Consider the following 26,517-nt stretch of genomic DNA (forward strand, 5'->3'; position numbering starts at 1 on the left):
CAGAGATAATGGGCTGACCAGAGGCATCTCTTTGAAATCTTTTGATGGGGCACCTGGGTGGCTCAGTCGATTAAGCATCTGACTCTTGATCTCGGCTCAGGTCATGATCGCACAGTTGGTGAGTCCGAGCCCTGTGTCAGGCTCTGCAATGACAGTGTGGAGCCTACTTGGAGTTCTCTCTCCCTCTCTCTATACCCCTACGCCCTTGTGCTCTCTCTCTATCAAAATAAATTAAACTTAAAAAATAAAAAAAAAAGGTTCTGAAATCTTCTTTTGAAACCAGGTGATAAAGCTGCCTATCTGTCTGAATCACTACCCAGTTGCAAATAAACCCAGCTTTCTGCGCTTCAAAGTTTTAGTTTAAGTAGGCCTATACTTATTTATAAAAAACTGTAAGTAAGTATATTCTTTAGAATTTTGATTTTGGAAATAAATTTACTCTATATTTCACCTCAGAAAAAATATCTCTGGGAATTTAGATTGGAAAACATAATAATAACAACAAAACTACTACCTCATGAAAGAATAATTTCTCTCTAGACCTATATGTAAAAGTAAAAATATTATGCCTCCTGAACTTTATTTCTATCATTCTGTGATCATAAACCTGATAATGACTGGCTTTAAGGCATTACTTACAGGCATTTAAAAAGACTTTAAGGCATTATGGAGCTTCCAAGTCAATATAGCAAACTGAATGAGCTTAATGTCCTCACCTCCCTCTATAAATTTAAATGATAGTAAACAGTTCGAACAATAACAAATTTATAGAAAATTTATACAAACGCTGTAAAAGAGGCAAAGTAACATTATTAAATCAAGCATTTGATAAAATTTTAAAAGATGAAAAATACATGGGGGTCTGACTTCTACTTCCAAGAAGATGGGATAGTCATACTTTTCCTTATTCTTCCCATTAAATATAACTTTAAAAACTGGGCATTATATGCAAACCAAACATAAGAAGACTATGAAAGTAGTTTCTAACCAGCTAGAAACTGTAGGACCCAAAGAATGACCTAGGTCAATTCCCTGGTTTGATTTTTGCCTTATACATTTCAGACTTAGAGCTCAGGAAACTGGCACCTGGAAATTCCAATAGGCACAGACAAAAAAAAGCCCTAACAAAAGCTTGCCCTCACTGGGCAAAGGACCAGGAAAGGTATACTCACAACATACAAAGCTTTTAGGCAACAGCTACTTTACTCCAGCTGTACACCACAGGGAAAAGAAAACAGAAGAAAAAGAAAAGAGAAGAGAAGAAAAGAAAAGAAAAGAAAAGAAGAGGCAAGGAAACGCAAGGAAATGCAAGGCAAGGAAAAGAGAAAAGAAAAGAAAAGAAGAGAAAAGAAAAGAGAAAAGAAAAGAGAAAAGAAAAGAAAAGAAAAGAAAAGAAAAGAAAAGAAAAGAAAATCATGTGACCTCACCACCATCCATACCAACAAAGGGGGAGAAGGAAGCCTGGAAGTGGCACATTTCCAGGCTGTTATGAGGCACCCCATCCCCCACAGAGTAATATCAGAGCAGGTTGAGTGAGCAGTCAGGACTTTCATTCTCTATTCTATCAACATTAACACCCTAGTTGTGAGATGCTATAGTATTTTTACAAGATGTTATCACTGAGGGAAACATGAGATTTCTCTGTACTGCTTCTTACAACTGCACATGAATCTACAATGATCTCAAAACAAAATTTAAAAGTTTAATAAGAAAAAATACATGTGATCATGAAACATTATGATATGCAGAGGATTAAGACCACAGACATAAAGTCCATGCTATAGAAATACAAGAAAAAGGATCAGAGAAAAATTCAGAGGAAAGAATAATAAAAATGTTTCTTTTTCTAACTAAAAGGAATAATAAAAAGTTTCATTATGATCTGGTACACACATAAAAGATCTGCTCCCAAGAGCATGCTTGCAAATGCCAAAGGTGAAGAAAATCCTAAAATCTTTTACAAAGTGTAGATACCTACAGAGCAACAAAGGTTTATCTGAAGCCAGCCTTCTTATAAAAAATAATGGATGTCTAACAACTATGAAATAATGATTTCAAAGTTCTAAGGGAAAATTATTTTGAATTCACATTTCTATATCTAGCAAAACTATCAACAAGTGTGAAAAACAGAAGAAACACATTTAAGAGAATGCAAATACTCTGCCATTTTACCTCCTCTGTACTCTTTCAGGTAAAACAAACCAAGAAACAAACGAGGCATATAAATTGCTAGCCCTTTACCTAGGCAGAACTAGTCTGGTACAGAGTCATATAATGAATTGTAGGAAAGATGCATTTATTCCATTGTGCTTGAATGTAGCAATTAAACTTCCTTGAAACACTGTCTAATTATCACCTCTTACTTTCAGAGAGCATAAGCAAACACTTAAAAAAAAAGTTATTTTAGAGACTCAGTTTTCTAAAAGAGAATACAAGATGTCCACCATTCCTCTTCTTCGTATGATCACAGCTAACCTACATTTCTTCACCTCCTTTATAGCTATGGGTGTCTACTTGGCTGTTTTTTCTAGCCAATAAAATTTGAAAGAAAGCAATGTGCACTGTTTTCAGGTCTGTCCCAAAGAAATATATAATGTGTGATTCTCCATGCTTTTTCAACCTTTAGGGAAATAGAATGGAATTGAACAAAGTGACCCTGAAGACTATACCTAGAAAATGTCAGGACAGTACAGTGGAAGGAACGTGGGTCATTGATTCACTAGGAGAAGCACCTTATTGGACTGCGTGGCAAGATGTTTGAACCAATGTACACATTTTGATCTGTTTGTTATAGCAGCTATTAGTACCTTATGTAACTACCTCATATTGGTTCACATCTTAAAATTCCAACTAATTGGGGCTTTGCAAAATGCAGTCAACTTTAAGCTATAGAAACACACTGTTATTAACTGTGCATCAAATAGTATTCTAGGAGGCATTCTTCTTATGAATTTATTGTGGTTTCTCTAACTGCAGCTCTTTTCAGAATAGTTATGATGAAGGATAAAGAGTATTTTATTTCCAGATAAATCTTAAGAAAATATAGCAAATGGGAATGCAAGCTGGTGCAGCCACTCTGGAAAACAGTATGGAGGTTCCTCAAAAAACTAAAATAGAACTACCCTACAACCCAGCAATTGCACTACTAGGCATTTATCCACGGGATACAGGTGTGCTGTTTCGAAGGGACACATGTGCCCCCATGTTTATAGCAGCACTATCAACAATAACAAAAGTATGGAAAGAGCCCAAATGTCCATCGATGGATGAATGGATAAAGAAGATATGGTGTGTGTATATATATATATATATATATATATATATATATATACACATATATACATATATATGTATATGTGTGTACATATATACAATGTGTGTATATATATATATATATATACAATGTGTGTGTATATATATATATATATATATATACAATGTGTGTGTATATATATATACACACACAATGGAGTATTAGTCGGCAATCAAAAAGAATGAAATCTTGCCATTTGCAATTATGTGGATGGAACTGGAGGGTATTATGATAAGTGAAATTAGTCAGAGAAAGACAAAAATCATATGACTTCACTCATATGAGATGAACATAAGGGAAGGGAAACAAAAATAATATAAAAACAGGGAGGGGGACAAAACAGAAGAGACTCATAAATATGGAGAACAAACTGAGGGTTACTGGAGGGGTTATGGGAGTGGGGGATGGGCTAAATGGGTAAGGGGCACTAAGGAATCTACTCCTGAAATCATTGTTGCACTATATGCTAACTAATTTGGATGTAAATTTTAAAAAAAGAAAAAAGAAAAAAAAAAAGAAAAGAAAATATAGCAAGAGTGCTACCCATGGAAGAGACAGAAGAATCACGTACCTCCATGATTTGGGCAATATGGTACCAGAATTTTAAAATTTACAAAAACAAAAATGACACCTCAATTTGATATTCCAAAAAATTTTGATTTAGATGTCCATGAAGTTATATTTATGAAGGTAAAATGGCTAAACATTTGAAAAATAAGCATGTCAATTTTATCAACATCTGTAGGAGAATCTGATGACACTAGGGTCCTAATATTTCCCCAGAATTATTTAGTAATGACTGACAAATAAAAATTGCATATATTTAAGGTACACAGCAGATTATGTTACATACACACATTGTAAACTCATTGCCACAATCAAGTTAATTAACATATGTTTCACCTAACATAATTACCGTGTGTGTGTGTGTGTGTGTGTGTGTGTGTGTGTGTGTGTGTGTGTTAAAAACACTTAATGTCTACTCTCTTAGCAAATTTCAAGTATACAGTATACCACTACTAACTATAGTCACCATGCTGTACATTAGGTTTCCAGACTTATTCATCTTATAACTGAGACTCTGTATCCTTTGGCCAGCATCTCCCCATTTCCCTCATCTCTCCGCCCCTGATAACCACCATTCTATTCCTGTTACTATGAATAATTTTTTTTAGATTCCACGTATAAGTGAGATCATGTACTCATTCGTCTTTCTGTGCATGGTTTATTTCACTTAGCATAACGTCCTCCAGGTTCGTGCATACTGTTGCAAATGGCAGAATTTCCTTCTTTTTTAAGGTTGAAGAGTATTCAAAACTAATTTTTTGAAAGGATAAGTGAATGTTCATTTTGCAGTTTAGAATTGAAGAGAGTAAAAAAATAAAGTGCCATTGGGGAAGAGGGATATATCAAGATGCATTTGCATTGACACTAAAAAGAATAAAAGAGAACTTGCACTTACTCATCTTTTTGTTCTCTAGTTAAGGACATGTCTAAACATAGCAAATAAAATGAAATGCAGAGCAGCTCATACGGTTCGTTCAGTTTTTCATTACAGATAATTACTTTCTATCCATTTATCATTATCTCACTGACTCAGACCAAAAGATTGCTATTTGCTTCTTTCCATTTTGTCACTGCAATTATTTGGCCATTTGAAGCAAAATGATAAGTAGTCTCTTCCTCAGTAGTTGAAAGTGTACACGTAGTAAATTTTATTGATAATACTCTCTAAGTCAGTAAATACGTGTTGAATAACTCAAGAGCACCAATCTCTTCATTTTTGTCAAAGTTGACACCTACTTCCTACAATGACATTTTAAACAGATTTAGCTGCTAATCAAAAAATAAACAGCAATTTTGGGGCACCTGGGTGGCTCAGTCGGTAAGCATCTGACTTCAGCTCAGGTCATGATCTCATGGTTTGTGAGTTCAAGCCCCACGTCCGGCTCTGTGCTGACAGCTCGGAGCCTGGAGCCTGCTTCAGATTCTGTGTCTCCCTCTCTCTCTGCCCCTCCCCCGCTTGTGCTCTGTCTCTCTCTGCCTCTCAAAATTGAATAAATGTGAAAAAAAATTTTAAATAAAAAATAAACAGCAATTTTAATACAAGAAAAGATAATGATATATACATTTATATATACATGTATGTGCTGTGTGTGTGTATATGCATAGAATTAACCTAGCCCATTATCAAAGATTATATAATCCTTAGCTTGCTTGCTGAACTAAATATTATATATAGCTTTTACATGCCTATTGTCAGCTTTTAAAAAGACTTCCAACGTCCTACTTCTGGGGACTAAACCTCTCAGCCAAACCACCACATTATCACACCATGAAATAAAGCAACTTCAAGGGTTTCACTCATTTGTTTTAGGTTAAGTAACAACTGAAAGGAAGCACACTTAGCTCAGACAGCTATGCATGTGATGAAGAAAATGTCACTTTTTTTACACACTGCCCTTGTCACTGTTTCTCAATATGGTTCTGCCTGTGCATACACAATGTGGAAATAAACTCTCCCACCTTCAGGCTGTCTGAATGAATGCAGTTCATGAATCTGTGTTCATTTTTAAAAAGACAGGCATTGTTTCAGCCCTCTCCTATCAATGCACCATAATGCTGCCTTAAGTTTACAAGGTAGCTTGAATGCAAGAAGTTTCTGCTGCTGTCCAAAGCACTATAAGCTTGCAAACTATTGGCAGGTTAACAATCATTGCAAAGAACACTGTTGCAAAGCACAGAGCCCTTTTGTTTTATTAGGAATTCCTAATTAACTCAATATCTCACTGAGTTCTTTTTGGATATTCTCTTAACCATTCTACACACACACACACACGCACACACACACACACACACACACACACACAAACACGTGCAATTTGGAAGCTGCCAGAAATTGTAGGTAGGATTTGGAGGACTGCACAAACTAATGCTGGACTGAAGTTAATGGGGCTCGTCACCCGCTAGCCTTGGACAGTGATGTTCCAAGTCATTAGCATGTCTTCTGTTTTTGGCAAGCTCCCCCTGGTAGGACTGGGCTTCCAAACAGTCAGAGCCAGAATTTGTAGCAGCAGCACTTTCTGCCTTCCACATGAATGACTAGAGCTCTCAAAGCTAGCAGATTGGTGACCGCTTCTAACACTAGACCCTTTAGACAGAAGAAAGGGCTGCCATTAGGTACTGTGAATTGATTACATATTCTTTATTCTTTCACAAGTCCTACTTATTAAGGGCTCTTAAAATATCTGGCACTGATTTAGGCATTTTGCGATGGCCCTTACATCTGAGTCTTAAGTAGAAACTCAAAGAGCTATTCAGTTCCTTGTTACAGCCAACCCCCCTGACAGCAAGCTGCGCCTTGACTACATTATGTACTTTTCAGCAGATGGAGTTTGGGGATTCCTGTGAAATTGTGAAACAAAAGCACTGAGACACAGGAGAACAGAGCTGGGAGGGAATAACAGATAGATATATCCAAAGAACAACAAACAACACAGGTAGGGTTAGGATAAGTTAAAAAAAATGACAAGAGATTCTGGATTCATAAGAGTTTGATTTTTTCATTACTAAAGAGTTTTAAGAATGCTAGTATTTTAGAAAAATAGGGCAACAATGACAAAAAAATATTAAAAAGGACATTGCTTCACTGTAAATTCAAGCAGTCTAAGCTGTGCCAGGTATCTCCAAACATTTCATGTTTTAATTGGCTTCCCAGGGCTACAAGTCACATCCACTTAATCGTGTATTGATTTTCTAAGATGCTTCCTGTTACTATGACTACCCCAATCAATGAACTTCTTATAAGTAGCGAGATAATTTTCTTTCTTGTTTCTTTCCAATGAAGTCTGAATAATTTATTTCCACAAAAATATCTGATGTTGCTTCTCATCTATCAAGGAGCTACATTATATTGGTAAAATTGTTTGATGCCTCTCATTTATTTGTTTATTTATTTATTTAATATTTATTTTTGAAAGAGAGAGAGAGAGACCGCACACATGCGAGCAAGGATGGGGCAGAGAGAGAGGGGGACAGAGGATCCAAAGCAAGCTCTGTGCTGACAGCAGAGAGCCCTATGAGGGGCTCAGACTCACAAGCTGTGAGATAATGACCTGAGTCAAAGTCAGACACTAAACTGACCGAGCCACCCAGGTGCCTCTGATGCCTTTCATTTAAAAAAAAAAATTAACAACTCAGGCAACAACAGATGTTGGCAAGGATGTGGAGAAAGAGGAACCCTTTTGCACTGGGAATGCAAACTGGTACAGTCACTCTGGAAAACAGTATGGAGGTTCCTCAAAAAATTAAAAATAGAACTATCCTATGACCCAGCAATTGCACTACTGGGTATTTATCCAAAAGATACAAAAATGCTGACTTGAAGGAGCACATGCTCCCCAATGTTTATAGCAGCACTATCAACAATAGCCAAATTATGGAAAAAGCCCAAATATCCCTAGACTGACAAATGCATAAAGAAGATCTGCTATATATACACAATGGAATATTACTTGGTGATCAAAAAGAATTAAATGTTGACATTGGCAACAACGTGGATGGAACTGGAGGGTATTATGCTAAGTGAAATAAGTCAATCAGAGAAATACAAATACCGTATGATTTCACTCATATGTGGAACTTAAGAAACAAAACAGATGAACGTAGGGGAAGGGAAGCTAAAATAAGATAAAAACAGAGAGGGAGACAAACCATGAGAGACTCTTAAATACAGAGAACAAACTGAGGGTTGTTGGCAGAGTCTTGGGTGGGGGATGGGCTAAATGGGTGATGGACATTAAGGAGGGTACTTGCTGGGATGAGCACTGGGTGTTACATGTAAGTGATGAATCACTAAATTCTACTCCTGAAATCATTATTACACTATATGTTAACTAACTTGGATTTAAATAAAATTTTTAAATTTTTAAAAAAATTAAAAATAATTTACAGATTCTGCACAGAGAAAGCATACAGAATTATCTTGGACCATGATCATGAGTGGTTTATCAATCTGTGGTTGTGTTGATAAAAGTTTTTTTTGGCTATGAGAAAAGTGCCTTTCACGTGGGCCTTCATCACAGGGACTGAGAGGCTGACAATCACTCAAAGTGGATGCTCACTGGGAAAGAAGAAAGTGGTTCTGCCACTAGGAGTCAAAGAAAGTGCAAGGCCAAGGGCCAGCCATTTGCGACTTCGTTAGTTAGAATTGTTCTCTCTACCCCAAAAAACAAATTGTATATTGTGAGGATTTTGGCATGGGGGAGGGAAGTCACTCTAATCTGAGCCTACCCACTTTTTCTGAAGCACAGCCCTAGAAACAATAAAACAAGATTCAGGAAACACATTGGTCTTTGGAGTCAGACAACCTGGACTCAACCCTTCATGTCAGGTGAGAAAAATTGGTTAAGTCTCTTAAACTTCTTGAAGTTTCATTTCCTGTCCTATAAAATGATATCAACATAGTTACCACCACGGTAGTATGGAAGCTCTCTAAAATTTTTTTTTATGTTTATTTTATTTTTGAGAGAGACAGACAGGGCACAAGAAGGGGCGAGGGGGAGAGGGAGACACAGAATCTGAAGCAGGCTCCAGGCTCTAAGCCGTCAGTGCAGAGCCTGGCATGGGGCTCGAACTCACCAACCATGAGATCATGACCTGAGCTGAAGTTGGTGCTCAACTGACTCAGCCACCCTGAATCTTGTTTTATTGTTTCTCTACTTGAGACATCTTTCCAAAGCAGAAGAGTGACCAGGTCACTTTCCTGTCCCAAACCTCCCCAAGTCTGGAGAAACACAGGCCAAACCACATAGGGTGCCATCCGCTACCCCACTGAAACAGTTCTCAGCCAGTCTTTCTTTGCTCATCTCTGATCATTTGCCTCAATTCACTTCTTGGTCTAGTTTCCTCAAAACAGATTTGTCATGTACTTTTGACCCCTTACAGCTGTGTGTTTGTTCAAAACACCTCCCCAAAGTTTTCCTGTCTGACAGGTTCTTCCTGTCCTCATCCACTTAGTAAACTCTTGTTCATCCATCCAGGCCAAGGATATCCACATATTTGCTATCTTTCCCACTGTGCCTGGAGTTTCTCCCCTAAAAAATAAAGATTAATTTTCACCAGGTGAAACAATTTCGTTTTTCATTTGGTTTCCAACATGAACAAATATTTTATTTGGCGTCTAACGTGAAAATATCTAGATGTTACTTAACCACACAGTGAAGTGATAAAAAAAAAAAATGCAACCTGTGTATTGAAAACCTGAACACTAAAAGCAAAATGTGATGTTATTCAGATTCCCAAAGTCAATCAACTTTAAGTCTTCACAGTCTAAGTAGTCACTGAATTGTAAGAAAAACAGCACACTTGCAGAAAAACATGCCGCCTGACAAATTAGCTTATCCACACCAATTACTTTGAGCATTGCTATCACCTCCTAAGCAAAAGATGTATCATTTCTAATTTAATACTCTAAAATTGGTATAAGTGAATGGACTGAGATTCAAACAAGGTGCGTCATTTGCCCAAGTATTTAATATGTAGCATTGTTGTCATCCAAACCCAGGTCTATCTGCCTCTAAAGACCATTCTATTTCCACCCCTGTGCATTATCTTTCTATTGACATTGCACTTTGATCATAGGTGGATCTTAAAAGCAATGGTCTATGTGTCTTTTTCCCAGGTGTCAGGTGCTATCTCTAGCCAGATCATTCAAAATCCTCTTTTGCTTGAGAAAAGGGGGGGTTGGTGTGTGAATTTAGAAAGGTTATACAATCACTTGAAAAGGAAAAGAGATGGGGCCTCTTCAAAACACAATTACATCATCCTATTAACAACACACATAATTAAAGTAAGTTTTCTTCCTGGCACTAGACCCATTGGTAGCCTTTCTTATTTTTGGTTCAAGTACCTTGAATATTTGTTGTGTTCGCCTAAATAAAAGTAACATATTATAGCAAGATTATAGCATGGTATAAGTTCTCACTGAGTTGTTACAAAATATCCTATCTCTTCATTTCCCTGACTAGGTTCATTGGAAGGGGTTTACTATTGTGGTAGTGGTGGTGGTCTTGATGAGGGTAGTAGTTGTATTTAGCAACCTGATATTGTGTATATATCTTACTTCAAACTTTTTTTGGACTTACATTAATCTCAAAAAAAAAACCAGTTTAAATTGATGCTTAGAGTGAAACATGTATCAATACGCAATAATATGTCATACATAATATATGCAAAGTAAAACAGAGTCATGATTACGAAAGCCGTAAAAAAATGTTACTTCAGTAGAAGACTATGAAATGTCCCATGCCCCAATGAATGGAATGTTTTTAGCACATCTTATATTCTTATTCAGAATTACTATTGTTTTTAGATCTAGATATAGAAGTAGTCATAGATACAGACAGAGACAGAGATACAGAGCATTTAAAAATCAATCTGAACTTGAGAAACATCTAGTTTAAAGATTAGTAACATGTCAAATTTATTCCCAGAAAGAGTTCCTTTAGATGGCTTCCCAGTTGGCAATTAGAGGAAATCAACTCTCTTACTCAGTCTGGGTCCTGGGAGAAAGGTAAGGGGACTGAAACATTTATGGGAAATAGAAACAAGGCGGGTCCCTACGTGCAGCCAGCACAAGGGATCCTTCCCTCTCCAACACAAACACAAAGATTTAAATTGACGGTAGCTCCTGTTGTGCTGACACCTAGCACTTAAAGAAATTCTGATAGTAGCCATGCTTATAGGGAAGTTCCCAAACATGTCCAAGTTGTCAGTTTTCTCTCCTGGAATGGCTTACAATGTTACTATTAAATGACTCCAAAAACCATGTAAGTTGGTAAATAGCAAGATACTGAGTCTATCCTGAGATGCTTTTTTTATTTTCAATTTCTTACAAATAATATGAGTTCTCCAGTCCTTCATGTAGCTGAAGGCCTGCCTATCCCTAGTGCAGAAAGAAGACGACGGCAGGTAGGGGCACCTGGGTGGCTCAGTCAGTTGAGTGTCAAACTTCGGCCCAGGTCATGAGCTCACAGTTTGTGAGTTTAAGCCCTACATCGGGCTCGCTGTTGTCAGCACAGAGCCTACTTCAAATCCTCTGTCTTCCTCTCTCTCTTTCCCTCCCTTGCTTGTGCTCTCTCAAAAATAAATAAAACATTTTTAAAAAGCTGAAAAAAAAGAAGATGGCAGGTTAAAAAAATTATAAAAGGCTAGATTACCATTATGTGTTAAGTAGCATGGTTGTAGAAGCCAATTTTCTTTACAAAGTGACACTTTATTTATTTTTTTTAAATGTTTATTTTTGAGGGAGAGCAAGTGGAAGAGAGAGAGAGAGAAAGAGAGAGAGAGAGAATCTCAAGCAGGCTCCTCAATTCAGTGCAGAGCCCAACATGGGACTTGAACTCACCAACCGTGAGATCATGACCTGAGCTGAAATCAAGAGTTGGATGCTTATCGGACTGGGTCACCCAAGCACCCCACAAAGCAAAGGACACTTTACACACTGCTGACAACAGGGTAGAATCAGGAGTGATTCTACATGATATACACATTTCCAAACATGCTTATCCTATGTCCTCTCCCAACACCTATTATCTATCTCTATGGAGTTTTAAAAAAGGTGTTGTTGAAGAAAAGGCAGCAGCAAGTCTGACTCACCAAGAGCAAGTCAGGAAACCTGCATCAGGAAAAACCTATATAGAGAAAAAGGATCAGTGTGTCTCATTCACTTCAGAGGCAACATCCAAACTGTGAATTCAATTTGGTTATGATGTCCTGCTGCCTGGAGAAGAGGACCATTTTTATTGAGTCATCAGCCATCAGTTTAGGTGCCTACAGACACAGTCAGAAATTCCTATGGAGCAGAGGTCTGCATGATTTTGGCTCTTCAACATAAAAAAATAAAGTCTGACCTTCCAGCCTAATGAATGACAAAGATATAATTAGTTATTTTAAAACGAGTGGTATTTTCAGTGGTAAAAGTTACAAAAATTGACTGTTGACTTGCAAACCTCTAAAATGCATGTTGAATACACGGAAAGTAAACAGTAAATAATATCACTGAAGAGTTACTTCTCAAATCTTTTTTAGGAATTTAAAATTTATCCCATAAATATCGTATACAAAGTACCATAAAGCAAACTACAGAGAGCAGAAGGACATCCTAAAAGTTAAAAAGAAATTATCACTAGTAGGTTTATGACATGTCACTAATTAATAATTGATTTTCCATTTTATAATTCCTAACCAGGTAAGTGTCATTCCCTGGAAGAAGCACCATTCCTATATAAATTCAATGTGATAGGCTTTCCACCAAAAATAGCAACAACAACAACAGCAGTAGCAGCAGCAGCAGCAAAAAAATCCCCAATTAAGTCTAGAGAAGTAATTCAAAACAGTTATTCCAAATCTTAGATATCAAAATACATACTGACCGATTGCCTTTCTAACAGCTTTATGGGCAACACGAAGATATTAATAATCATATCCTCAATTCATCAGGTTAAATTGAGTAGTAAAGCAAATAGTTACCTAATTAATTAATACACACAGAAAAAGAAAGAGAAACAAAACAAGAAAGCTAAATAGCTAATAATTAAAATCGAAAACGTGCTCTTTGTTCTGCTTCTCAAGATAAAAATCTCCAATTGGCACCCACATTTATGTTTAGATGTAGTAAGATTTGCACTCAGTATTACAAACTCCCATCTACGAAAAGGCCACATCTTTCAACTTTCCTTCTATAATCCTTTGTCCAGTTATGGTTTTAGTGCTTGTGCTTAAAAACTATTTTTAAAAAAATGTTTTTATTATTCTTTTTTAAATTTTTTTATTTTTAATTTTTTTTTAAGTTTATTCATTTTTGAGAGAGACAGAGACAGAGTGTGAGCAGGGGAGGGGTGGAGAGAGATGGAGACACAGAATCCAAAGGAGACTCCAGGCTCTGAGCTGTCAGCATAGACCTTGATGCAGGGCTCGAACTCACTAACTGCAAGATCATGACCTGAGCTGAAGTCAGACACTCAACCAACTGAGCCACCCAGGCTCCCCCTTTTATTATTCTGTAAGACATTTCGTCATTCTAACACATCAGATGAGAGAAATCAAACGTGAAAGACTGAGAAACTGGGTAATTTATAAATCTTTACCTGAAGGCCTTCAATAGCCAGTCGCAGCATGCTTGGTGTAAGTTTGGAGGCTTGCTTGAAGGTGAAGTTACTCCAGTCTATGATCAAAACAAATCCATTCACTTGAAGCTCAGGATCTTCAATCATAGCTTCTAAAGAAAGTAAGATGGCACGCAAAATATCCACCAGTGTGTACCTATCAGCAATAGAAATGTACTGCATTAAATTTGACAACCACTTTCACCAAAACTATAGATAGTGTTTACCACACTGTAAATTTCCTTTAAGATACCTCAGGAGTCTTAAGATTATTTTATTTAAAAATCTTCTCCTAAGAGGACATTTATTTACTGCACTCAGGGGACATATTAGAATTTAACATGTATTCTACCAAACCAAACTAAAATGCTTTTGAAAACATACACTGTTTCATATTTTACAACCATTTCTTTACTTCCAGGCCTTCCTATGATTTTCTAAAATCTCATTTCGACTATCCTGAAAACTAGGCATGGTAGTTTTTTAAGCAGCTCAGGAACACTCTCAGTAATTCTAACACTTTGTACCTTCATATTTCCAAAATTTAAAAAAAATGAGATTTGAAGAAATTTCACCAATAAACAAGAACACTAGGGTTAAATAACACTAGGGTCTAAAACTGTCAACAGATTTTAATTACTTGTACTGAGTTTATGTCATAAAGCTGCAAGAAAAGAAAGGTGATTGAGTCTTGATCTTTTTCAGCCTTGCACTTAGCACAGTGCCTGGCACATTGGAAGAACCCAATGAATGCTCTTTATGTTGCTGTAAAATGGGAGTAGACTAGAGCACAAGAACACTAATTGTGGAGTAAGACACAGCCTCAGTGAAGGCAGCAGAAAGAAGAGCAAAAAAAAAAAGGCAAATTTGAGAAGTATTTTAGAGATGAACTTGTTAAAATTTGATACTTGATTAGATGCTGAGACTAAGATTAAAGGAAGAGTAAAAAGATGACACACACAAAGATTTTCTAGCCTCAGAGCCTGAGTAAATGGTAAAATCTTTAATCAAAATCAATAATGCAAGAAGAGGATACCTTTGGGGATAGTTGGAAATGTAGAGTTTAGAATAAAACCCATTGTATGAGAAATATGTGGTACACTCAGAAAGATATATCAAGTAAATATCTGAAAAAGTAGATCCTAAACTCAGGAGAAAGCTCAAGGGTGCAAATTCCAGAGTCAAAAACATACAGATCTTAAGTTCAAGTAAGTGAAAGGGTAATGTAATCAGAGCTGAGAAGAAAATGAGATAATTATTCAAGAAGGAAATCCCAGCATTTCAAGAGGAATCACTGAATTTATGAAAATGTTAACAATTTCAATTTTTGAGCAGCCTGCATTTTAAGTTTTCTCCCCTCATATATTCAGGTGGACATGTCTAGGAAAAGCTAGAGAAATAAATCTTGACCTCAGGAAACAAGTGAGATGAAGAGGATTGCTGGATTAGGTGAGTGGAAGTAATGGGCTCACCAGGAAGACAGTATGAGACAGTGAGTACATATGAGGGAGTAGTTCTATTTTTACTTCTAAAAACATTTGGAGGCAAATGGAGAAAGCATAGTAATTCAGAAGGAACTTCAGGTGATTTTTCACTTGCTTTGGGTATCATTTCCTCATCTGTAAAATCAGTAGTTTGGAATAGAATCCCTTTGGGATCCCAACATTAATCAAGCATGGTGTCAGAAGACTTCAAGATGGAATTCCTTCCCTGTCCCTCATTAGCTGTGTGGTCCAGGACATGTCATTGATCTGTAATTCTGAGCCTCAGTTCCCTAATATGAAAAATGGAAGTACCTATTATTATCTTACTATATCTCACTGGCAATGGTGGGGTGGGGGGTGGGGGGAGGAGAGGAAAGTCAAAGACATGATGCAGGTGAAAGCACTTCCATAGCGCTAGGTGTACAGAAAGTGCTCAGTAAATGTTGGTTGGAATACATACAGAGCATGCTTTTTATTGTAATGGTAACCATAGACATAGTGTACTAGGCAGGATATAATCAGAACTGAAGGCTGTTTATACTTAAAAATTATTGATGATCTTTAGATAACTTATTCTTATAAAAGGCAAGGATCAAAAAATTATTTTTAAATCTTTGGAAAGTATACAGGCTTTTTATAGGCCTAAGGATATAACATCTCAAAATACTTCCTGAATACATAAGACAATAAAACTTTGTGTAGAGCTCTGTTACCTATTTGTCTTTAAATCTATGAAATATGTATGGCTGAATACCTTTATTTGTCACGCCATGGCTGGCCTATCTCCTTTATAAATATAATAGCCTAACTTAGTGTTATGACAAAAAGTCTATAGACCTACACAGACTGGAAAGATGAAGGAAAAAGGTTATATTTCTGGTTTAGGCTTAGAGCCCCATTTAAAATATATGTTCATTTTAATTCCTGAAATTCATCATAATATCATGCTAAAGTATTTTTAATTAGAAAAGCCCAATTTAGAATCTATCTCCGTTATGATCATCCTTATGTTACCTATAGAAATACCAAATAGCATTAATACCAAAATAGCATTAAGTAACACTTGAATCTGAAATCAGCTTTGGAAGGATGATGTATTATTTGCAGTGAGAATAAACCATAGCACCAGTGAAGGCAGAATTCAAGAGGCATTTTGTTTCAAATAACACACTTTGAGTATGGTTTTCCAAAACTGAGGCCAAGTCAAGAGAAAAATTTACACATATATTGTTATTCCAAAGGAAATAAAACAAGGCAAATCCTATTATCAGCAATGAAGAAAAGCATGTTTGCAAAGTTTTCAAGAGTAAATTTCATCAAGTTTTTAAATTTAATATCTTGCTTCAAAAAGAGAATCAAATGATCTTTATCTAAATCATTATATGTCTAAATCAAAGAAAAGAAACATTAAAACATCTTAGCTAACTGTATTCAAAGGGCAGGTCAAAACCACCCTTGACACGCCAGTCCTCTGTTGTCAAACATGTCACATTACTACCATTAACAGCTCAGCAGGCTATTCATAAGCAGAATCTTATTACATGAGATCTTGCCAAAGTCTGTAAAATATCTTCCAAAGAAATGAGGGATTTTATATCTTCAGGAATCCTACCTTCATCCTTCTCTTTGAAATTATGTTTAGCTGTTGTACTCTACAAATCTGAGGTCACTGCAATAAATATGTTCATGTGTGAGGTTTACATCCCAACAACAGGAGCTCCACCATTTTTCTTCTTCCCTCGTATGTTGGAAGAAAGCCATAAATAACAAACTAGCACATTAATGCAGCTCTTGACTCTGGATTGTGCTTTCCAAAACAGCATTAAGTAAATCCTGAATCTGAAATCAACTTGGAGAGGATGATGCATAGCATGTAGTAAGAAGAAATAATAACACCAGAAAGGGATTTTACAACTGGGACACCAAGCTATACAGACCATGGCTCTTGAAAGACAGCAGAGCTGCTAGAATATGTAAAAACTGTATGGAGAAGACTGACACCTATATCTCCTATTTACTACCTGTACAATCAAGACCAAGGAAGCGTGTTCTCCTGCCTCAGACCACGCAAGGATTTGGGGGGCTGACTGGCCTGTGCTCTCCTGGGGCATCCTCTACAACTTACAATCGGTGCAAAGAGCAAACTAAATCACAAACAAGTCATTACCTTCCTACTTCCCAATCTTTTCTTCCAGCCTGACAAGGAAAAACTGGCATCTTGGCATCACACTGAACAGCACAACAGCAAGCAATTTCCCTTTGTCACTAAATCAATCAGCCATTATTAAATTCTTCATTAAGGCTGCCCCTCCCCTCAGTTTTCATTAAGCCATGTTTCTAATGTCTGAAGCACTTCCTATTAGAAAGGTGCTAAGGGGAAAGACAAAGGCGAAGAATTGCCTGTATTAACGCCTCAGGGTATCATCAGTACTAAAGTTGATGAACGTATCTAGGTGTTTTATATTACTCAGTGGCAATAATAACACCTCTATCTGTGTAATCATTTAAGAGTTCCAAGGCGATTTCAAATGCATTATCTTAATCTCAAAACAAGCCCAGAGTCTCTGTGCTGGCTTTGTTCCTATTATTTTGGAGATGAGGACACAGGGTCTCAGGGAATTTGAACAGTTTGCCCACAATCACCATGGGAGTAAAGCGGGGAGCCTAGATGAGAAGCCGGGTCCTTCTGAATCCTCAGTTCTCTCCACACCCCATGGTGCCTCGTACCTAGAACGCAGTCTAATGAATAGCTGATCTGCTTTTTCAGGTCTCGGCAGTATGTATGTCAGAAGACAGATCAAGAAGTCAATACCAACGTGGCACCATGCCAGGTTCCAGGGCATGTTCCAACCTGGCCCCAGCAGCAGGCTTTGGTGAAGGAAAGGCAAGAAGACATTCATAAGAGTCTGAATAGAAAGAGAAGTCTACAAACCCTAGAGAAAATATGAACTCTGAAATATTCATCTGTCTGGCTTGTGTCACTGAGTGCAGAAGATTAGCTGTCTGAGCCTTGCTTTAGTTTTACTGCTGTGGGAGTGTAGGTGAGTGAGAACAAGTGAATCACTGAAAATGAAACATCTACAGGAATAATGTCTTTCTTTGGGGGAAAAAAGTTTTAAAAAATGTGCACCTACTGCCACCAAAATAAAATAAAGTAAAACAAAACAAAATAGAATTGTAATGGAAAAAATGCAAATGTCAGAAAGGCAACTCTTCAGGGTAGAATACTCTAAGCAAATGTCTGCTAAGTCTTTGTCTTCAGAAGATTATTCTAGCAATTTAACTTTCTCATTGTCTATTCTGACGTTCAATCAAGATTTTGTAAATGACAGATGGAATTTTTCCGCTAGGTTTATGTTTGTCCTTAGACTTACGTTGATAGCTGTCTACACACACAAAAAAAGTTTGACCAATTCACCTACTAGTTGTATGATCATGGGTGAAATATTTCACCGCCCAGTGCCTCAGTTTCCTAATCTGCAAAATGTGGATGTTAATAACACTGGCCTTGTAGGATTGTGATAAAGATTTACTACGTTAATGTTTGCAAAGGACTTAGAAGAGTGCCTGGCACATCACACATGCTATAAAAGTGTTTTAAATCAATGAATAAATAAAGTAATTAATTAAAGCATTAAAATGAGACAATAAAAGGTTGAATTCAGTTAACAGAGAAGGCGATGTTCTCTAGGCACAACACTGTGTAGTCCACAGCTGCCCCTTTGCCCTGAACTTCGAGCGCAGGCAAATGGTACTCTCATTAAGCACTTACAATCTTTCTAGTAGTTATTTAATGTTTCATGTTTTTTCCTCCCAGAGGTCATATATCTCTTGATGGTACAAAGAATATGTCATATGTCTTTATTTGCCCTGTCACCTACTAAATGTCTTTTATATAACAAATGCTCAACTCAGGTGTATTTCAGCATTTATTTATTTATTTATTTATTTATTTATTTATTTAAAATATTTATTTTAGAGAGAGAGGGAGAGGCAGAGCATGAGCAAGGGAGTGGCAGAGAGAGAGGGCGACAGGGGATCTAAATCTTGACACAGGGCTCAAACTCACGAACAGTGAGATCAGGACCTGAGTCAAAGTCAGACGCTCAACCACCTGAGGCACTTTTTGTTTTTAATGATTTGAATGGAGTACTGTTTGTTCAGTTATTTGATGTTATAAGGACCTGACGTACAGGGACATCCTTTCCCTCATGTCAGTAGTACTGTTTATTATGTTAGTAAAATATATGTACTTGCCCTCAGTCATGTAAAAGAGCTCAACCTTTCTAAGAATGGAAGAAATGTATTCATTGACTAAGGATAACAGTAATTTACTAACTATTGGCTTATGTTTTAAAATATCTTTAAACATTTCTTTAGAGGTATCCTGTCAGTGCAGTGTAGTAAACGTCAAATCCTTTGCTTCTCTTCAACTTTGTTTAAAGTTGTATATCTAAAATATGAAAATAGCCCAGTTCAAGTCAGACCCAATCAACATCCTACTTTAAGGTTGGCACTCTTGGTCTTTGCTGTTATTTCAAGATTATTTCACTAATTACTGTATAATTGCCCCAGTTTCTAGAGACCGTCCTATTTTTTTCCAGAGATTCGTTCCAATATTCCACTAACATTTCGCAGGACAATTTTTTTTTTCTTTCCCATTTTCCATGGTATGAACCAAGGGCATAGTCTGGAATAAGATGCAGTTTCCAGAATCTTTGTTAAAAGAGCCTCCTTATAAGGAAGCAATACAGAGAGGTTCTGCTGGAACAGAAGTGCCATGGAATCCACACATGCTTTTCCAGTTTTGACTGAATCTCAAAACCCACCCATAACATAGCACAATGATGTCTCCAGGGTTTGAAAGGTAAGGATTCCTGACCTTGACACGATATATAACACCGTAAAACAAAACGTTGAAACACAAATAAATATAAACTTTAATAAACTGAGTCTTCAAAAATCAGGCCTCAAGATGAAGCCTATTTTCTTTTGTTTGTTTTTTTTTGTTTTGTTTTCAAGATCACTGAGTGTGAGTGTTTCTCCCTAATTATCTAGTTAATTGTGCTTGACTGTTCCTAGCAATTTTTACTTCATTTTGTTTTATTTCATAGCACACTTCCAGAGAAGAATAAAACTTCATGGTGGGATTAAAACAAATCTGTATAATCTATGTCTATCTTAAAATTTTAATCTATTATCAACTTAACTGTCTTTCAGTTTGGAGACTGACAACATTATTTTAATAAATGTGAGCAGAATCATAATTCAATCTGAACTTGCAAACATTATCATTGTCTTTTTTGTGAAAAAGCCACACAATAGGAACAAACAAACTACAATGATATGTTTTTTAGGCAAATTCCAGGATAAGTTAGAGAATCGTAGCATGATGTTTGACCTGCTAGTCTTCTATCCCTTCCAGAGCTTCAATACTGTAAGTGATAATCAATGTTTATCATGACAAGCCAAACATAATGCAAGACGGTCAGTGCTTCTGAATTGCCACTATATTAGGAGTCGTTTATTTTAGCTGTATGTAATTGTTTTCTAAAGGTTATTAACCAGCTTCCAGATAAATGCTTGTTTGCTGTACAAAAGTGTAGAGGACTACCCTGAATTCTAATGAGGTAAAATGCTACTTGCATGCTGACAGCCTACGGGCCAACTATCAGAATGGGTGTCATCAGGACGTTTCAGGTGACATAATTTCCTCACAAGTGTTTGCAAGAACTACGGTCCGGTGAATTTCAACTTCTCAGATACCTGCTCTCATGCTCTAGGGTCTAAACTGTGATCTACTTTCATTCCAAACGTCCTTTTCTTAAAGTAGTATGATCCCTTCTAGCTTCAGTGTTACATTATCCTCATGTTCTGTTGTTGCAATCAAATGGACAGTTTGAAGGTATCTGTAGAGTCCTAATCAGGGCACTATCATCCAGGAAAGAAATACAGCACATGATATGTGGAAGATTATTTCATCCTAGTGATGTGGTGTAACGATTCAATTGTTTGTAATTTTGTGGAATTTACTTTTGTTTTCAGAAATTATGTCAGACAAACTGAAAGAAATGATATGAAATTGTATGAATCTTTACCAAGGTAGAGCCTACTCAATAAATGTAATAAGTAATCTGAGCCTGTTCTATCCTTTTGAGAAAAACCACAAATCACATTGAAAGTCATTTTGACATTTCAGTATTTTAATTATTTTTTAGATGTATTAGAATGTGATAATGCTGTGAATATTATTATTTTACCTTAGTCTTCCTGAAGATTCCATGTCTCTTATAAAAGCTTTGGAAATGGTCCAATTCTTTGCAATAACCTGAAACTGACCTGCACTACATTGCAGTGGAAAGAGCCACTATTTTATTTATAGTCACAGCTCACACACATTTACTTTTGCTAGTCTCCCGAGGAGCACAGAAAACTGTCCTACAAATTTAACATAGGAGAAAGTATATATAAGATAACTTCCTACTTAGAATTCTTTCTTTTTAATGCGTAACTCACTTCAACTCAATATAGATTTGCATTAACTCTAGGTCACATGCTATTGTAAATATAATAACATAAGACTTCATCTTTGTTGTTATACAGATCAGTTATTTCAGAGATCTTTACAAATTTTTTCAAAATTCATTAAAAAAAAATCTTGCTTTTCCCTTGGGAGGTTGGAAATAACCTTATTTCCAAATAAAGGAGACACTTTCTTCTACCTCGTTTCTGGAATTTCCCTGTGTAATCTTGGACATTCCCACCTATTGTCTCTTTAAAACAATGCTATTTTATTTTCTTTAAAACAATGCTACTTTTCAAAAAAGTTGTTGAAAGCCAGGCAATTCACTGAACAACACAAGGAAGGTGGTCCAAATCATGATCAGATGTGCAGTCTTCTCAAGAGACCCAGGTTGTTTGGTCTGGAAGGATGAGAGCAGGATCTGACTCCCAGAACAGGGAAGGCATGGGAACGAAGAGAATTTGGCAGGTAGCATGTTCACCTAACAGAACAGCAGCAAGGTAAACATCAAGGGAAGGTGACACAGACTTCTGTAGAAGTCGAGTCAGTTAAAAATTGAGGCTGTGCAGTGTGGGAAGGAAAAGGATTCAGACCAAAGGTAGGAGAAGGGCTGGTGAGACCCTGATACTGCCAGAAAGGTATTGCCAGAAACTGTCCTGCAGGCTCCAGGGCAGTTCTTAGACACATATCTCAATGATAAAAGTTTACAGAGAATGTTAAGACGATAGAACTGATGATCCACTAGTCCTTGTTATTGGATACATGTAGATCTGAGATAGGGGGCAGGTAGGAAGAAGGAGGGAATGATTTTTTTAAGAATATAGGAGGAATTTTAGACAAGCTCAAAATAACTTGTGTACCTTCTGTTCTTGACATTCTATAACTTCTTGATTATACCTGTTTATTTCCAACCATAGAAACAGAATTTACAAATTTTAGCCTAAGGATCCTGATAGAGTATTTTTATAAGAAATAGCTTCTCATTTTTAATTTCACACATATGAGATTTTAATGTTTAAATTATAAAAATAATTTTATATACCAATTAATAAATCATCACCCATTATGGATTTCCAAGGAGATAGATTCTGATTACTAGTAACCTATCCTTTCTATGAAAGAATGAGATAGAGAACTAAAACATATTCTTTAAATCTGGAATATTAACTTCCCATATAGAGGAGAACTCTTTCATCTTAATTAGATTTATGTCAGTGTGAATATTAGTTCACTTATAAAGATAAGTGAATAAAGGTCTGATGTATATGCAAGTTTCACTGAATGCAATCTGCCTCTCTAATATCTTTAACAGAGAGATTTTGAGATATATTTAAATATAAAATTTCCTCAGCTCCCATTTTACTGTAGCTCACAATAAACAAAATGCCACTCTGATATATGGATTAGGTTCTTTCTTGAAGAAATTTTTCAATTTTGATATACACAATAATTGATTTGCATAACCCTACAATGTCCATCTCAGACGGGAAACAAAAATTTCTTAAAGATAAATTGTGGCCAAATAGTGGCTTTTCTTGGTCCTTTAAACTTTGCCACCTCATAAAAAGTAGAGTGAGATCTTTATAAATAACCAAAATAAGAAACAGAACTCTATTCCCCCTCAATAGCTAACTCTAAGTTTCTTAGCTTTATGATTCTTCAGGTAGTAATTTGTCTTTATATTTATCTAAAAGAAATCAGAGTAGTTCTCAACTTAGAATTACAGGGAATAGGTGACTATATAAAGAGTAAAAAAAAAAAAAAAACCTGTTAGGGGCATCTGGGTGGTTCAGTTGGTTAAGGGTGGCTCACTCAGTTAAGCATCTGACTTGGCCCCAGGTCATGATCTCATGATTTGTGAGTTTGAGCTCTGTATCTGGCTCTCTGCTGTCAGCACAGAGCCCACTTTGGATCCTCTGTCTCCCTCTCTCTCTGCCTCTCCCCTTCTCTTTCTCTCTCTCTCTCTCTCTCTCTGTCTCTCTCAAAAATAAATAGAAATATTTTTTAAAAACTTAAAAAAAGTAAAACCCTGTTTAAAATATTAGCTCACATTCTAAGGTTTCAATAATCCAAGAAGCCTATCTAGAAAGCTGTAAGATCAATAAACTTTCTCAGTAACTGTAAAAGTCTTTTACAATTGTTCCTGAGATGTTTTCAACTAACCAGATGCATCAAAAGTCACCATTCACAGAACTAAAAATACACCAATGTTATAACAACCAGCTTCTTATGATTCATAGTTCTGCTAACATTTTTAAGTCCCATGAAATATATTTAGCTTTGAACTTAATTGAAACTACCTTACACAAGAGTCTTTCATAATTTTTTATATCTTTCAGTCTGAGAAAATAATTTTGACTGAGCAAGTGGAAGAGTCCCTCTCTGCATCTTGCTATTATAATGTAGATGAAATAAAAATATTATTTCCCCTCCGTTAAAAAGCAATAGAGCTCAAAAGTCTACCAACTGACATTATCTGAACATTTTCCACTCCCTTACAAAAGATGAGAAATCACATCAGACAGGAAACACATTCTTTAGATTAGTGGCAGGTGTAGAACACACACACCAGTCAGCCTTTATTTTCAGTGTCAGCAGGCATGCTCAGCGAGAGGGCACAACTCTTCCTTTTCATTGAAGTGACACACATCGTATTATTCCTTCATCTACACATCACCAAGCAGAAAAGTTCCCAAGCCACAAAACTACTTGATCTTGCTTGAACACCACGCTATTCTTTAAAAATAAAACTTCAGTGCTAAGAAGAGGGATGATGGTGATGGTGATGGTGATGAGGAGGATGATGGTGATGGTGATGACAGTGATGATGATGATGAATTTAGTTTAAGAATTTCTTTAGGAACAAGGAGGAAAAGTGGTCTCCACTCTCAGACTCATTTTTCCATAGAACAGTAAACTTATTCAAGAGGTGAAAAATATAGCAGCTGTATTTAGAAGGCGAATGATTCAGATTGCAGCACAATAACACAGTTCTGGAAAACACTGAAAGCTGCAGTAGAAACTAGGTGCTCACGAAGCAAGAGTTTCAAAGGTAAAAAGAAAAGCCTTTCTTCCACTGCCCAGGATGGCCACCAAAACCTCATTTTGTAGTTTCAGTTTCTTTTCCCCTCCCCATGAGCCAAATAAACAAAAACACCAAGGCTGTAAAACTATGACATGACTCAGGGTAAAATCCGGAAAATGGGGGAGTAAAAGAATCCCTAGTACAAGTTTGAATTTAGGATTTACCTGCTCTGATCCCAGTTGGCTGCAAAAAGGACTAGAATCTTCCTGCCATAGTGGTCCAGATTGGCCAGGCCCCCAGGGAAGCCATCTTTCAGTGCCTGCTTGATTCCAGGGTCAGTGGCCTTGAAGCTTTTGAACATGTCCAGGTTCTGCTGCCGGTACTCAAAGTACTGGGCCAGAAGGCGGAAAGCTTCAAAGTGATGAAACTTCCTGGCCCGCAAGAAGCGTAAGATGAAGGCATCATCTGTGCGCAGAAAGCCAATGTCCGGCCTGGTGATGACCATATCCCTCACCTCCTGGATGTCCTGGTGCAATGTGTCTGGGTTCTCGTTCAGCTCCAGGCGAGCTTTCTCCAGGGTCTCAGGAGAGAGACCAGCTTGTAAATGAGTCATCGTCCCGCTTGTTCCTGAACCTTCCCTTCCTCCTGCTGACTGTCCCACAACAGACCTGGCCCTTGCCACCACCACACTCTGGCCTCCAGACCTCCCTGCTGCCTGCTTCCTCTTCTGTACAGGAAATTGTTTGTCTTGGCGTCCAGACCAGTACCCTGTTGCTCCTGCCTCTCGGCAGCTCTTTTGTGGGAGTACGAACTTCTTTTCCCACCGCCTAAAAACAACACCTCACTTTGGTTCCCTCTTCCCTTTCCTTTAAGGAGCTGTGGACCTCTGGCGGGCCCAACACTCCTTGTCCTTCCTCAACCCTAACAAAACACCCCTAAGCCCACCCAGCACGGTTGGCACTGATCTTGATGCTGTCCTCTTCTCTTCCAAGATGCAACAAAAACAACCCCCACGCACATCTCAGCCCCAGCTCTGTGATGCTTCTGCGGTCCCTACTGAAGGATGCGCCTGCCAGGGATAACGATGGGAATTCTGATTAATAATAAGGTGGCTCTTCAGCGCTGAGCTCCAGGGCGGGGAGAGAGCGTCTTTGCCAGAAAGAAAAAGAGAGAAGGGGGGGGGGGGGGGGGGAGGAAATTATTTTTCCTTATGCTTATTTAAAGATGTTATTCTTAAAAGGCATTTGTGGGATTTTGTTTAAAATGATTATGATCCAATTAGGCGGAGACTCTGCAGATAGCGCACCTTCCCTCCTCCCTTCCTAGATACACCGTGATCTCAGAAGGCACCAGAAGGGTTTCGGTGGCGTTGGCACCAGCGTGGGCTACCCACCCCCCAGCTCCACCCGCAACTTCTGCCTTCCTCTAACCCTTTATTTCGACGGAATTATCCCGGGGGTGGAGGGGGGAGGTGGAGGGAGGAGGGGGATCTTTCCCAGAACACACATTTCAAATGCGAGGTTGGGGGCGGGGGACGGGGGGAGAGAAGGCAGAGAAGAGGAGTGGAGGATAAAATTAAAATGTCTCTACCTTTTCTACAAAACCCCAAAGCAAGAGAGAAGAGCGGCGGGCTCCTACCAGCAAACCCGGAGGCGGGGACGCTAAGCAATGCGGCACTCCCTGGCATCCATCAGCCCCGGCTTCGGCGGCGGCGGCGGCGGCGACAGCAGCATCAACTCCTCTCCGCGGGATGGAGCGAGCAGCGAAGAGGGGCGGCAGCTGGGACCCGGGCCGGAGACGCACTGGGGAGCAGCCGCGACCACATCGTCAGCCAGCAGCCCGCTGCCTCTCCCAGCGGGAGGGTGGGGGTGCGGAGCTAGGGCCACCGGCGTCCCAGGTCCTCGCCCGGCCCGGCCATTCGCGTCCCTGGGAGAGGAGAACGGAGGGAGCGGGGTTCGAACGCCTGGATGGACAAGGCCACGCCGGCTGCCGCCGCCTTTGTGCGC

The 26,517-nt window shown here is 37.9% G+C and overlaps 1 protein-coding gene across 1 annotated transcript in view; it reads right to left on the reverse strand.

The window, feature by feature from the left end:
- Positions 1-26,212, reverse strand: part of CLVS2 (clavesin 2) — a 70,329-nt gene extending 44,117 nt beyond the window's left edge. Inside the window, exons 1-3 of the mRNA XM_019418242.2 lie at positions 26,102-26,212; positions 24,736-25,660; positions 13,462-13,636 (exon numbers count right to left, since the gene is read on the reverse strand). Of these exons, the coding sequence (XP_019273787.1) occupies positions 13,462-13,636; positions 24,736-25,124 (564 nt within the window). The 5' untranslated portion in view covers positions 25,125-25,660; positions 26,102-26,212. The remainder of the gene's footprint in view (positions 1-13,461; positions 13,637-24,735; positions 25,661-26,101) is intronic.
- Positions 26,213-26,517: the final 305 nt, after the last annotated feature.

The sequence above is a fragment of the Panthera pardus genome, unplaced genomic scaffold (genome assembly GCF_024362965.1).
Source record: "Panthera pardus isolate Hobbes unplaced genomic scaffold, ASM2436296v1 HiC_scaffold_17, whole genome shotgun sequence".
Lineage (NCBI taxonomy): Eukaryota > Metazoa > Chordata > Mammalia > Carnivora > Felidae > Panthera > Panthera pardus.